General features: G+C 35.3%; 1 protein-coding gene across 7 annotated transcripts in view; it reads right to left on the reverse strand.

Moving 5' to 3' along the window:
- The window catches only part of KYNU (kynureninase), a 130,287-nt gene that overhangs the window by 31,623 nt on the left and 84,544 nt on the right, over positions 1-14,120 (reverse strand). For 6 of the 7 annotated variants that reach the window (XM_032356223.1, XM_032356222.1, XM_032356225.1 and 3 more), the window contains 2 exons: positions 11,802-11,900; positions 10,747-10,820 (listed from right to left, as the gene is read on the reverse strand). In XM_032356223.1, coding sequence (XP_032212114.1) covers positions 10,747-10,820; positions 11,802-11,900 — 173 coding nt within the window. Of the gene's footprint in view, positions 1-8,412; positions 9,231-10,746; positions 10,821-11,801; positions 11,901-14,120 lie in introns of those variants that run through there. The other variant, XM_032356229.1, reaches the window with a different exon arrangement.

Genomic DNA, 14,120 nt, shown 5'->3' on the forward strand with positions numbered 1-14,120 from the left:
GTAGGAGCTCTTTCATATCTGTATACCCTTTGTACTGCATACTGTTTTGCCTACAGTAGATCTCAAGAAATAGTTTTTTAGCTAATAAATGAAATAACTACATGACATTTAATTAATGATTTAGCATCCTTCTGCCCAAACATCCAATTAATCCTTCCCCTCTAACTACAAACTTTCTATGTCCTCTTGGCTCAACTTTCTAATAACTTTTAACTCTATCCTGCTTTCTTCATTCCATTAGCCATGACCATATTTTAAGTAGTGAGCAGCTCACTTCTGTATGACTGCTGACATCCTTTAACTGACATATATATGTTTCTGTTCTTGACCTCTTTCAGAGTGCTGCCATCTTTTATAATAGATCATTAATCCGTACAACTTTTCATCACCTCCTCTGCTACTCTCCTGCTTTGAACTGTGATCCCCTGCCTGCTTTCTGTAATGGCTCCCCAGCTGGTCTTCCAAAGTCTACCCTTACTGTCTGTCCTATAGCCTGTTCCCAACAAAGACACCAGAAGGATCATTTTGCAAGTTGCTGTGTCATGTCCTATTTCTGGCCAAATGGGAATGGAGCCCGTGTCTTCATATAACCTTGTTTAAGGGCCTACATTTTCTGGACCCCTCTCTCTCTCTAATTTCACATACTAATCTCCAGTAGGCTCAATCTATTCCAGCCATGCTAGCCACTTTGCTATTCCTCAAATATTCAAGACACATTCATGTCTGAGAACTTTTATGCTTAGATACTCCCTCTGCCTGGAACTGACTTCACCAGATAACTGCTCGACCCAAACCCCACCTCCTTCACCTCTTCATTCACATTTTATTTTCCCAGTGTGGGCTTTCTTGAACACCTTTTAAATACGCCATGTTGCCAAGGATTCCATGGATAGTGCTCTCATACCTTCTTTTCCCTCCTGTTTTTCCACGTGTCTAAAGGACTTACCAACTTCAAACACATTAAATAATTTTCCCCTTATTCTAGGTATGGTTCGTCTTCTCTTGATGGAATGTATATGAGGACAAGCATCTTTGCTTTGTTTGCCCATACATCCCACTTTAAAAATTGCCTGGAATATATATAAATACATGATGCTCAATAAATATTCATTTAATGACTGTGAAGGTACTACAGGAGTGTTATACAATTATAAGTCAAAATTATTCCACAATATTCACTGAAAATACGAAGTTCGTTTTATAAACAATCATAGATTTATTTTTTTCGGGGGAGGGGGGTGGCTCTCCATTGTGGTTGCTCCACGCTCTATTCACCTAGTATCAGCCAAAGCTGTTTCTCCCAGCCCCCACTGACAGTATCTTCTAGCTAATCAAAACACCTTAGATGACCAAACACAAACCAGAAGGGTTTAAATGTACTGAAACTCTGACCTCAGGGCAGATCCATTGGGTAGGATTTAGGCCTGGTTGCCAGGTACCCAATCTCCCAATCACATTCCCAGGCCGTTCCTCACGTCAGCACATTAACACTGCAGAGTGAGAAGAAAGGCTTGGACACAGAAGCTACAACTGCTATAGTTCAAGGAGATACTGGAATCCTGACATAATTCAGGTACATATAAGGAAGGTGGAGCTAGTACATAAGAATAAGGATAAGAGAAAGCAATAGAAAACAAAAAAACAAAAACAAAAACAAACAAACAAACAAACAAAAAACCAACTGAGAACAAAAGCAAGAAGGGTGTAATTCCAGGCAGTGGGTAACCCGCACATTCACACATTCGGAGGAAAAGTAAAAGCATAGCTAAGTGACAGAAGAAGATTCAAAGGTGTTGGTGACAAACAAAAATCTCAAAAACTGACAAAACAGGTTGCTTAGCTCGTAAATTGTACATTCATCCCTTGATGTCAGCAATTAGTTGCCAAGAATGACTATTAAAAGGCTTGACATGTCCGCAATATTAGGTAAAATATTACCAACTCGCTCTGAGTTAGTAGAAAAGATCTCTATCAAATCTTATTTTCTAAAAAAACATTCCTCTGTTCACAATTGCTCTGCACTTTCTAAGTTTACTGATTTAACGCAGCTCTGGAAAATAGTATGAGACGGTATTACGAAACTCAATTTCTTTTCCTCCTCTCATTTGCTCACTCATCTGTAAATACTGTTTGGAGTGCTTCACTTGGTTCTGTTACATATTCATTACATCTTCAAATCTGACTCAACAGGAGGTTTGTTCAAGTATGTCCAGAGATCTAAGAGTATGACAAGTGTAGTTATAAAATAAAAAAAGCACTTCCTGATATCATGAGTTTTGGTTAATGAAAATTATTTCCTAAAGTTTTGGAATAACATGGTATCCTTAAAAGAGCTAAGTCAATTATTTTCCTGGTAGGAAAGCTTTATTAACAACTAAATCATTTGAAAATTTTCTGTATATACTTTCTGGAAATATATCATTATCTTGAAAGACTGGTTTATAATCCTTTGAGGTAATATTGATGTTAAAAGCACAAAAACAGAGAGATGTCTGAATTTAGGACTTCTGAAAGGACCAGTTGCAATGTTGATTAAAATACTCATGAAGGATTTTTTTAATTGTCTGTAGCTAGTTTTCCTGGATATATTTGGTCTTTGTAGAAGCATATGGAAATGCATATTTAATTTGACAGTATTTTGAAAATCATGCCCCCTTCAGAATAACTTGCGAAGTAGAACTGCTTCCATATGCTAGAAGATGGTTTGTCTATTATGCTAAGAGTAAAGAAAGACATATATTCAACAACAAAATTTTTAAAAGTATTTTTTGGGGCACTCCAGATTAAGAAAGTAAAGAAAGATCATAAGGACAATGTCAGTCTATCACTTCTTGGCCTTTTGGCTAAGATCAAGTATAGGACAATGTCACTCTAATCAAAAATTTTAAAATTAATTTATAATCAATTTTTAAGCTATCACCTTGAACACATCAAGATGAATTCTCACAAGAATCACAGGGTCCTTAAAAAAAAAAAAAAAAAAACAAGGCCATTTTCTGCCTAAGTTTCCATGGCCTGTACCAAACTTCTACCAAGTCTTCTGAGATCTTAACCAAAGCTGATTGGAGCAGAGATAAGAGCAAGGCATACTCTCTATACATGGACGGATCATGACAAAGAGCGAGACCTCAACTCTAGAGAAAATTATCATTTCTTCCCAATCAAATATTCTCCTTTGGCATCGAGAAAACACAGGTAAACAAAGAAAAAAAGAAAACCCATCACATGAGCTCAGACCTTTGTTTGGAACAATATATGACAAGAGTTCTTATCATCTGTGAAGTTATCGGCAGTCTTGGAAGTACCTGGACCCATTGGGTCTGTGTGTTAACGACCAAGTTCCCCATACTGCCCCGCACAGCAGTTTATCACTGTAGCATGGCTCTTTTGGCAAATCTTCAAGAGCAAGAGAGCTACATGTATATTTCTCAGATAAAAGTTTAGCAATAGTTCTTCATAGTTAATATAAAACAACAACAAAACCCCCTGCAGATTTCAAAGGTCACTTCAGGGGCAAAACTTGCAGTTATTAAAATAAGAGCTGAAGCTCTTTGACAAGTTTTAGTTTTGGTGTCTGAAAGGTTCATTGACCTCATATATCTTCAGAGACACTAGACTGCAATTTTAGAAGAGAAAATAAATTTTGAGATTTCAAAAGACTCCAATTTCCCCAAATTAATGATTATGTCATCATTATCTGAGAAGAATGATTTGCAAGGAACAATGGCTTTCATGTATCTTTTTATACTGATAATTACTATTTTGGCTTTCCTTTAGAGCCAGGATTACTTTATCTCCTGAGCTAAAAAAAAAAAAAAAAAAAGATATTATTTACTGAACTTATTTCTAATCATGATCACACCTCACAGTATAAATGTTATTTTTATGATCACAGCTTAAATTCACAACACAGAAAAACCACCTAGGTAATTTTGCATAGTACAAATTGTCAAGCCCAGAAGATGAGGGATCATTTTAGAGTTACTAATCTAAAATGGTTTCTGAATGAAGATACGTGTATGTTGTATGTCATGATTCCATAGATGAGTTTTCTTCAACCAAAGTACGATCTCTTGGACCCCTCACAGTTAAGATTTGGGGACTAGGACTTAGTATAACCTAATCCATGAGCATGTCTTTGAAATTAGGTATGAGCATGAAACAAACTCGATTTCACCACTGTTTATAATTTCTAAAATACTGTAGAACGGGAATATAGAGCAATTTTATGATAATAAGCAAACTTTTAAATGTTAAGCCAATAATTCAGATTCCATAAAAATTCTAGTAAAAAGTATAAGGAGGAAATGATTACCTGATATATCCCTTTAAGAAATGTCATTTAAGTAATTGTTCTTTATATTTTCTTAAATATGAAACTAACCAAGTGAAGTCGTTCTCATAGGCAACAATTTCAGCTTTCAAAGTAATAGAGAGTAAATTTATTCGCTTAGTTAACACAGCATTCCATTTAGCAGAGGATTTGTAACTAAATTTCCCCCCACCTTACTCAAGCTTTTCCAAAGCACTTGAGTTAGACATTAATCCCTCCACTGCTCCTATGGCAATGTCTGATAAGTCTCCTAGCAATTTCTTTTTTAAAGATTTTAATTTATTTGACAGAGAGATAGGGAGAGCAGGAACACAGGCAGAGGGAGAGGGAGAGGAAGAAGCAGGCCTCCCCCCAAGCAGGGAACCCGATGGGGGGCTTGATCTCACATGACCTGAGCCGCAGGCAGATGCCTGACTGAGCCACCCAGGAGCCCCTCACCTAGCAATTAAGAAGCTGCCTATGGCACATATTCTAACCTTATGTTACCTGTCATTTAAATCATTTATTCAGTTACTAAAATAATCTCTCCAAGTGGATTATAAATTAAAATCATAGCAATACCTTATATTTACTTCCACCTGTGAAAGCTACTTGCACAAAAATATGTGTTGGTTACATCTGTTCATGTCTTCTTAATCGACTCAGAATCATTCTCTTTACATGACAAAGAAATGAGTACCTTAGAAAGGACAATTGTTGGGAGTAAGATAAAACGGAAGTTTTACCATGTTTAATTCCTGCGATTAGAGAGATACATGGGTATACTGGAACTCTTCACTATTTGATGACCAATGCAAAAAGACCATTTAAAATAAAATTCACTTTAAGCCAATAACCATATTTTATAGTAATTAATGGGAAAACTTAAAGGTGATTGAGAAGCTCTTAAAAAATAAGTTTAAAATTATATAAAAATTAGGGGCCTCTGGGTGGCTCAGTTAGTTGAACAATAGCCTTAGGCTCCAGTTATGATCCTGGGATTGATTCCTGCGTCGGTCTCCCTGCTCAGCAGAGCCTGCTTCTCCCTCTTCACCGCTCACGCTCTCACTCTTGCTCATTGTCTCTCTTTTAAATAAATAAATACTTTCTAAAGATTGCATAAAAACTAACTTGTAATTTGATAAACTCAAAATATAATGTGCTAATTGTTAGAAAGAAAAAATAATAAAGTGTTCATTTTTGGTGTATTTTTTAAAAATATTGAGATAGAAAAATACAAAGTTTCCTATTACATTTAACTTTTTTGGCATGACCACAGAAAAGATCATTTCTATAAAAATTTTTGAAGCATTCATCATTTCCTTTTAATCCCTGATATTCAAGTCATTTACTTTTGAAGTACCGTGTCTAATTTCCTCTACTTCATCTGTTACTGGTTCTAACTCTGACAGAGTCTCACTGTCCATAGTTTTTTGATTCAGCAGTTCTTTAGTATCACTTAAAGTATCACTTTAGTATCACCAGGAAATTTTGAATCTCTTGAAACATTTTACTTTACAATCCATTTTCATTATGTTTTCATTGTGTTGTCTGATATTTATAACATTCTATAATCAGCAAAAGACCAAAACTTTTTACAATAATTCGTAGATATAGATGAAGGGAAAATTTCCTTTTATGACAATCTTTGCTTTCCTACATTACCGTGTATCTTTGGGAACTGGTTTAATGCTTTGATAATCAGAAAATCTTGTAATCTGAAGTCAGATTAAAGTAAGAGCTAAAAAGCAAGCAAGTGGCAAAGCTGTGTCTTCTACAAATGCCTACTGTTGAAATCGTGTGTGCATGAGGTATTTCTGGGCTCGGGGGCCAAGGGTTGAGGCATTGAGAGAATCAGTGAAAAAGTGAAAGGGTAAACTTTGTAAAATATAGAAGAGTCATCACATAAATTGGAGCAGAAGCAGAAGAAAACGGCACAATGGAGGCTTAGGGCTGTGGGTGGGAAGCACCACTGACAAGGGAGATGGGCAAGGATATCTAATATGGCTGAGAAGTCAAAAAGTCGTGGCTAAGAAGTGATCCATGTTCGTACTAAAAACTGAATGTAAGAAACAGGCTAAATGGGTAGAACAGATACCCTGGGAGAATCTGAACTAGAGATTCTGTCAAAACGCTGAGAAATCTATAGATATTGGCCTATCACATTTTAAAGGATCTAGAGACATGAATTTACATACTTTACTGGTGTCACCTACACTTTCTTATTCTTTAGCGTTTAACAAGGAGACCTTACGCAGGTACTAGACAAGGTTGTGATAAGTAGTTAATTCCGAAAGGATCACTAAGAAACCAAAACAAGGTTTAAATTATAGGTTAAGTTTTGGATGATGGCATTCTTCAACACTGCCTGGAAAAGTATGTAGAATCAATGTATCAAGTCAGCATTCCCCAGAACAAATGTGCATTAGATGATCTCCCCTCGTAACATTAATCATCCAGTTGGGCCAAGCACGGCATATTTCTTCATGCCTCTTTTTATCCTTTCTTAGACGTTCCTGAATATTGTTTGGCATGTCTTCTTCTTCTTCTTTTTTTTTTTTTTTTAAGTTGCCAAATAAAAATAGTAGTAATAACTTACATCTCTGACTTCTAAAATTTGCCTTAACTATGCACTGAGGTTGTCCAGCCTCTTTGGCTAGTTCTTTTTAGCATACAAATGACTTTTTAAAATAAAGGAGATGATTCAAGCCCTCAATAAAGCCTTAAAAATGACAGCTCTATTTATAGGCCTCAATCAAACACCTCTAGCTGATTATGGAAATGTACTGGCATGATTTAAACTTCTAGCATTTTCATCAAAATTATCAGTATGCTCCATTCTTGGTCACTCAAAAAGCACACACACACACACACACACACACACACACACACACAATCCCAGGGGAAATGGACATTTCAAGGGATCTAATACAGTGGAGTATTTGAAGGTTTGTTATGCCAGCACGGAAAGTGAAGAACAGCCATTGTCTAGTACGCATGGTTTGAATGGATGGGGAAAAAATAAGTGACAGAAGGAATCTTAATAGCACATATGATCCACTCCTGCTCTTATTCTAGTCTCTCAAAAGAAAAAAAAAATTGTGTTATGTGTGGTGGGGGGGGTGTTGAACTGCAGTCTATGGACTCTTACAGAACAATCACTTTATGAGATTCAGATATTTTTGAATCCCCTAAAATTAAAAAGTATTGATCTAAAGTATACCAGGAAAGTCAACATTTATGAAGTAAAAAAGGAAATCAAAGTATTTAAGTCCTTTTTTTTTTAGTGACAAACTTCTGATCCTCAAATACCTACAATTAAAAATATTTCCCTTTATATCTCAGAATGATTATTATTAATTTTATAGACTGAGTTGCAGTCAGCCTTGAACGAAAAAAAAAAAAAAAAGTAGCATTTACTCACAACCAGTTCTAATTTAGAGTAATTCTTAGCTACAGACAACGTTTAGAATATGACACTGGAATGAGAAAAGGTAGTGATAAACTAGGACAAGGTCAAATGCTAGTTAAGAAAAACAGCTTGAGTTATGATGCTTAATGCAGCGGATCGACTATGGACTGTACTCTTTCTCTTTACTGGCAAAAGGTTCTTAGAAAAAGTCTTAGGTCATCTGTTTGAACAATGGCCAAAATGCCTATTTAAAAAAAAAAAAAAAAAAAAAAAAGAAAGAAAGAAAGAAAGAAGAAGAAGTAGTAGTGAAATTCTTGGTACAGATGTAATTTACCAGTTGCTAATGGAAACATATAAGAAATACTTCAAAGTTATACACTGAATACTAAACTTTAGAATGCAGGGCTACATATCCTGGGATCCACTCTCTACACCGGGTGGGTCAGTCGCTTCCATAATGCCCTTCTTCACCACCCTTGATGAACATTTTTGCATTCTGTTTAATCACAAACTTAGCCTGCCCCCAATCTTAACTTTGACCTTCATCCTGGTTTCATTTCTTTATTGAAGGCTTTGACTACACAATATTGCACTATTTTCAAATAACATAAAACAACTAATTTAAATATATAAAATTAAAACTTCTTGAGAAAGAATAAAAGGCTGGATAATGAAATGTCATTTGTATACTATTTATTTGCAATAACACGCTTAGCCACTAGATGTCACCCTTTAAAAAAGCAATAGCGTTTACTCCACAAAGTTTGTTACATTAATAGCAGTTACTTCCCACTATTGGATAGAAGTTGGCGCCACTGGAATTAATTACTTGGGCATGATAGAAAAAGAAGCTTTAACAACAAACACACACCACCAGCTGGGGTTTTCTGTAGAGAGGGCTTCATGAGTCAAGCCTGATTTGAGTCTTGTCAGTCTCCAAAGCCAGAGAGTTAAAATGCGACAACAGATAATAACGTGTAATTCTCAAAAAATTTAAAAGCAAGGCTCTCGTACAAAGAGCTCATTCAACTTATTAATGAATGAGGAACCAAGAAGATGGTAAGCCCTTTACAAGAGAGAATTTCTGGAATGGAGACTTACACAATCAGTTTCTCAAAGGTCTGATGAAATGAACTTGGTTATGGATGTAAAACTGTTTAATGTCTTCAAAGTCATAAACCATAACCTCTGAGATTGTGTTTTCTACTTAAGAAAAATGATCTCTACTATGTCCACTAGTCCAAGGTCTACTAGTTAACATCCAGTGAAGCAACAAACGATTTAACTTCCATGAAGGACCACAGATAATGCTTAAACCACTGTGCTTAGCATTGTACAAGTGCACTATCCTATTTTATTCTCAGAATCATTGCCTATGAGGTAGACGTTGGTATGACCTCTATATAAAGGATACAACACGGAGAGATCAAGGAACATTCTTCAGGTTATAGACCAGCGAGTGATCAAGGAGTAATATGAAGCTGTTCCGTCTATACAGTCTTTCTCCTGGGACCAAAAATTTAACACATACAGTGTTCTAGAAGATGTCAGGATTCTGCCCACTACAACCCCTCCCCCTCTCTGGTTCCTCATCCATGAAGGGTAAATAGTGATAAAAGAACTCTCAAATGCAACAGACATTATCTCTAAGATCAGAATTTAACTGCTGATCCTTACATTCTTGAGAATTTGTGTAGATTATGTACATATCCCCCAACTACTCCACCAGCTTGTCTTTGGGTTGATGTAATACGTCCGATCCTTTATTACAATTTAAACAAGTGGAGAGTGGGAAATGCGAGTAGTGAAGCTTCACCCAGGGGAAGACATATCCTATATACTGTCTACATGGCAAACAGTTGTGCTAGGTAAAACACCATCAGCGGGGTTTGCTAAAAATGAGAAAGAGACCTTTTAAAATAGGCATGGCACTCCTATAACATAGTAATGCTTTATGTTCTTTTCAGAGAATTTGGGACATAGGGAGAAATATAATGTACTGACAGTGTATTTGTGGAAGATGTCTTCCTGCCAAAATACCTGTCTAAAGAAAATGCTCTATTTAATTTTAAAACTTTAAAATCTTGAAGAAATTTTCGACATGATTAAATGATCTGTAGCAAATCATCTTAAATTTCTTGGATTTATATGTGTAAAACCTCAGAAATGTGAGGTGCTCGAAGTTTTATTACTAATTCAGCTTCAATTCTTGTCAAGATTACTCCACTCAGCCAGTGGCTGAGAAGACTCAGGAAACTAATCAAACATTATTATATTACCTATTATGAGTCTAGACAGTCTTCATCACACACACTCTGACACAACAACTATGAAAGGAGCTTTTTGCAGAATATTGTATCTGTATCTCCACACCAGATAAAAACAAACGTACAAGTTCCCCAGTCAAATAAAAATGTATGTATGTGTTAATAGATCACATTTGCATTTATACTTGCTCTAAAAAATGAAAAAGTTATATAAAGTAGAAAAGTATTGCTTTTTATGCAGTCAGCCTGTGTTGTTCGATGTTCAGCTTCTTCAGTTTTCATGGATTATAAAATCTTTTAGGACAGAAGATAATCCTTACAAGACTATCGTATAATGTTTCTAGCTTTAAAGGTAGATGTAATTTTAATAATAACATACCACATTTAAGGCTCGATTAGGCATAGCTCTGGTTGCCTTTGATTTATTCATCAATGTGAGGAATCTGAAATTTTCTGAAGTCTAATTTTTGAACAAAAATAAGTCGTCTCTTTGCATTAAACCATCTGCTCCACATGATTACAGTGACTCATTTTTAGCATTGAAGCTTCCCTTTTTGTGATTAAATTTCTGTTCAACCAACTGAACTCTTTGAAAAGCATTTATTTCTGATAAAGTGCATCATTGTTAATAGAGTAATAATTATAATCAATCCAGATTCTTAGTGGATACCACCTTAATGAACTCATATAAATTTAGCATATTATTAACGCAAATTAATTTATTCATCACCGAAGAATGTAAAGACGGTACTCACGCAGGTTTAATTGTATGGGCATGCTTTTCATGGACAAAGGCACCAGCAAGACCTCCTGCTCCTGAGTTTAAATACTGGATTGAAAAGAAATTAAATTGTATGACAAAAATAAATAATGAAATCATTTGATTTTTTTTGTTATGAAACCAACTTTTGACTAGCTCAAAATGTATGATTATTTGAGCTTTTATAATAAAGTAGAATTTTGCATCACCTTATTCAAAGAAAAAAAAATAAACATAGCATTATCAATTGAGAATAAATACCTATTACTTACCTGGCCAAATTTTGCCAACTAATAGATACAGTTCCAATGAAGTCTATCTAATTTTAATGTTTATTCATTTCAATTATTTTGTCACAAAAATATTTAAATAATAGAAAAGCATATTTTAAAAACACTAAGTTAAAATAAAATTGGTTTCAGGGGCACCCGGGTGGCTCAGTAGTTAAGCATCTGCCTTCGGCACAGGTCATGATCCCAAGGTCCTGGGATGGAGCCCCACATCCTGCTTCCTGTTTGGCAGGAAGCCTGCTTCTTCCTCTCCCACTCCCTCTACTTGTGCTCCCTCTTCACTGTCTCCCTCTGTCAAATAAATAAATAAAATCTTAAAAAGAAATAAAAAATACAAAAATAAAATTGGTTTCATTTCCATGATTCCTGTCAGTTGTCTTCAGATGTCAATAAAAAGTTGATTCCATAATAATTATCTTTAGATAGTAGAAATTTCACAACATTATTAACAAAAAATAAGAACCTAATCAATTTGAATTAAGTTCTAAATGTGGAGTTCCCCCACCCTATCTCCTGACTTTTATAGAAACCAGGTAATTGAGAGAATAAGTACTGTACAGTAGATGAAAATACCTGATTTTAATTAATTATTATACTATTGTATCATATGACTTTGTAATGAGCTAAAATCAGAAAAAGCAGTAATGAAAGTAATAGAGGAAGTAACCCAAATAGTTAAAACTGGCCACTGAGCCAGTGTTTCATTTAGATCAATGTCAATGTGTGATAAAAGGATGTAAATATATTAAGTAATTTGTACCTTGTAGGAGCACCAGCAGGCAAAATCAACTCCCCAGTCATGTAAGTGGAGTTCAACATTTCCAACTGCATGTGCTAGATCAAAGCCAACGAAACACCCCTGGGGAAGGACATAAGACCAAGTTTTAAATCTGCTTAATGATTAGAAATAGTAAGAATAAATATCTCTAAGAAAATCTGACAAACGATTGCACTATAACTATAGTTTATTCTTTGGTGCAGTGGTTCACAATGTCTGAACCACAAAACACTGGGCATTTTAAAGATCCTTTCAAGTTGAGATAGTTTTCATAATACGAAGACATTTTTCACCTTCATCACTGTGTTGACATTTGCACTGCTAATGCAAAAGCAGTTATGGGAAAACTGCTGGCAGGTTAGCACAAATCAAGGCATCAAATTACACTAGCAGTCACTGCAGGTCAAGATCATTCAGTTGCAGGGGGAAATAACAAGACAGTTTCACTTAAAGATCTCCTTGAGAAAGCTGTAAAAATGATTAATTTGTTTTAGATCTCAATGCCTTAATTCTCGGAGGTTTAAGGTTTAATGTGGGAGTATGCATAAAACATTTGACCACATTCTGAAGTAAGACAGTTGCCTCAAAATAACGTACTTATACAATTATTTGAGTTGCAAGCTGAACTAGCCACTTTTACTTCACAGAGAATGATTTTTTGCATCAAAAAACAACTGAAAGACAAACAACAGTAACTCACACTTGGCTGTTTGACAGACATTCTTCTGAAAATGAATGAAATGAGTCCGTCAATTCAAGGAAAACAACTCAGTCTTTGTTGCCAATGGGAAAAAAAAAAAGTAGTTTCCAAGAGAAATTAGGTTTTTGAAAATTTGTATCCACTTTCATGAGGATGACCATTTCCCAATATTTAAAGACATTTCTGATGAGTTTAGTAGTAATACATAATTTTTAAAGCAATACCTAATGAACTATGTAAATATTTGGAAAAAATGAGCTAATATTTTTTCACATAACCAATGTTTGATGTTTCATATCACACATGGATAGAAGATCTATTCCAAGTGCAAAACCAAACAATGGATTTTAATGTAACAAAGTGCAGAAAGCTCAGTAATTTGATTTCACATTGCCTATCACTGGTCAAATTCTGATACAGTATCAAACAATATTCACAATAAACTGTGAAGCCAATAGAATACTTCCGCTTTTTACAACTATCTATCAGCATGAGGACTAATTTTCTTCATGCTTCATGAAGAAAAAAAAAAAAAGGAGGAAGAGCTTGAATACAGAAGTAGATAAAGAAAGCCAGCTGTCTTCTATTAAGCCAAACAATAAAGAGATTTCCCAAATATACAACTTTCTTTTTGTTTTAGAAAACATGGTTTTGTTTCCCTAACAGCATATTATTTAATATGAAATGTGTTTGTAATTGTTGCTCTAAATAAATGAATAAACATATTTACTTACAAATATAGTAAATATATATAAACAGAGTATCAAACCTCTTTGAGGTCCTCAGTGATTTTTAAGTGTGTAGAAAGGTTTTTGTTACTAAAAACTTTGAGAATCATCTCTGCTTTAGTGTATCCTACTTACCTGATGAATAGTAGTTTTCAGTTATCACTAAGCCCACATCATGCTCACATTTAATTAATTCAAGTATATGCAAACTATGGTAAATTGCCCTAATGGTTCCCATTTTTGTATCCTATTTCCTTTGCCATGTAATTTTTCAGTTCTTCCCACTGTGGACAAGATACAATTCTCTGCCCCTGGGCTTAGCCAGGTGATGTATTGTGACCAATGGAATGGTTAGCCCATCTAATACAAGCAGAGATTCCAAGGGACTTGAGTGAATAAATAAGGCTCGAACTGTCCTGCCCTCTGCCATCTCTGCAACAAGCACTGGTGTAGCCAACCTTTTGGCTCAGATGGAAGATGGAAGAAATGGGGATCAAAGTCACCCACACCTGAGCTCAGCGTGACTCATCCGATCTCCCCACCTCCCTCAGTTGGCCAGAGATGCATGGCTGAGTTCAGTCAAGAGTGGCAGATCTCTAAGATTAAGTATTGCCTAGATCAGATGACACAAAGACGACCAAATAAAAATGCTGTTGATGACTCTACACTGTGCTCTCCCTACATACTGACTTGAGACCCTAACAGCTTCTTACTGACTCTTAGTTCTTCACTTGTTTACATGATCCAAATGTTTTGTATATCTGCCTAGTAGAATTCAGTTTTAGAAACTAAGCCTCTGTCTCCATTAAGTTCCCAGAAGGACAACCTGAAGCAATAGATTGTATTACCCAAATTGTACCAAGTAGTAACTTT

This window comes from Mustela erminea, chromosome 8 (genome assembly GCF_009829155.1).
Source record: "Mustela erminea isolate mMusErm1 chromosome 8, mMusErm1.Pri, whole genome shotgun sequence".
Lineage (NCBI taxonomy): Eukaryota > Metazoa > Chordata > Mammalia > Carnivora > Mustelidae > Mustela > Mustela erminea.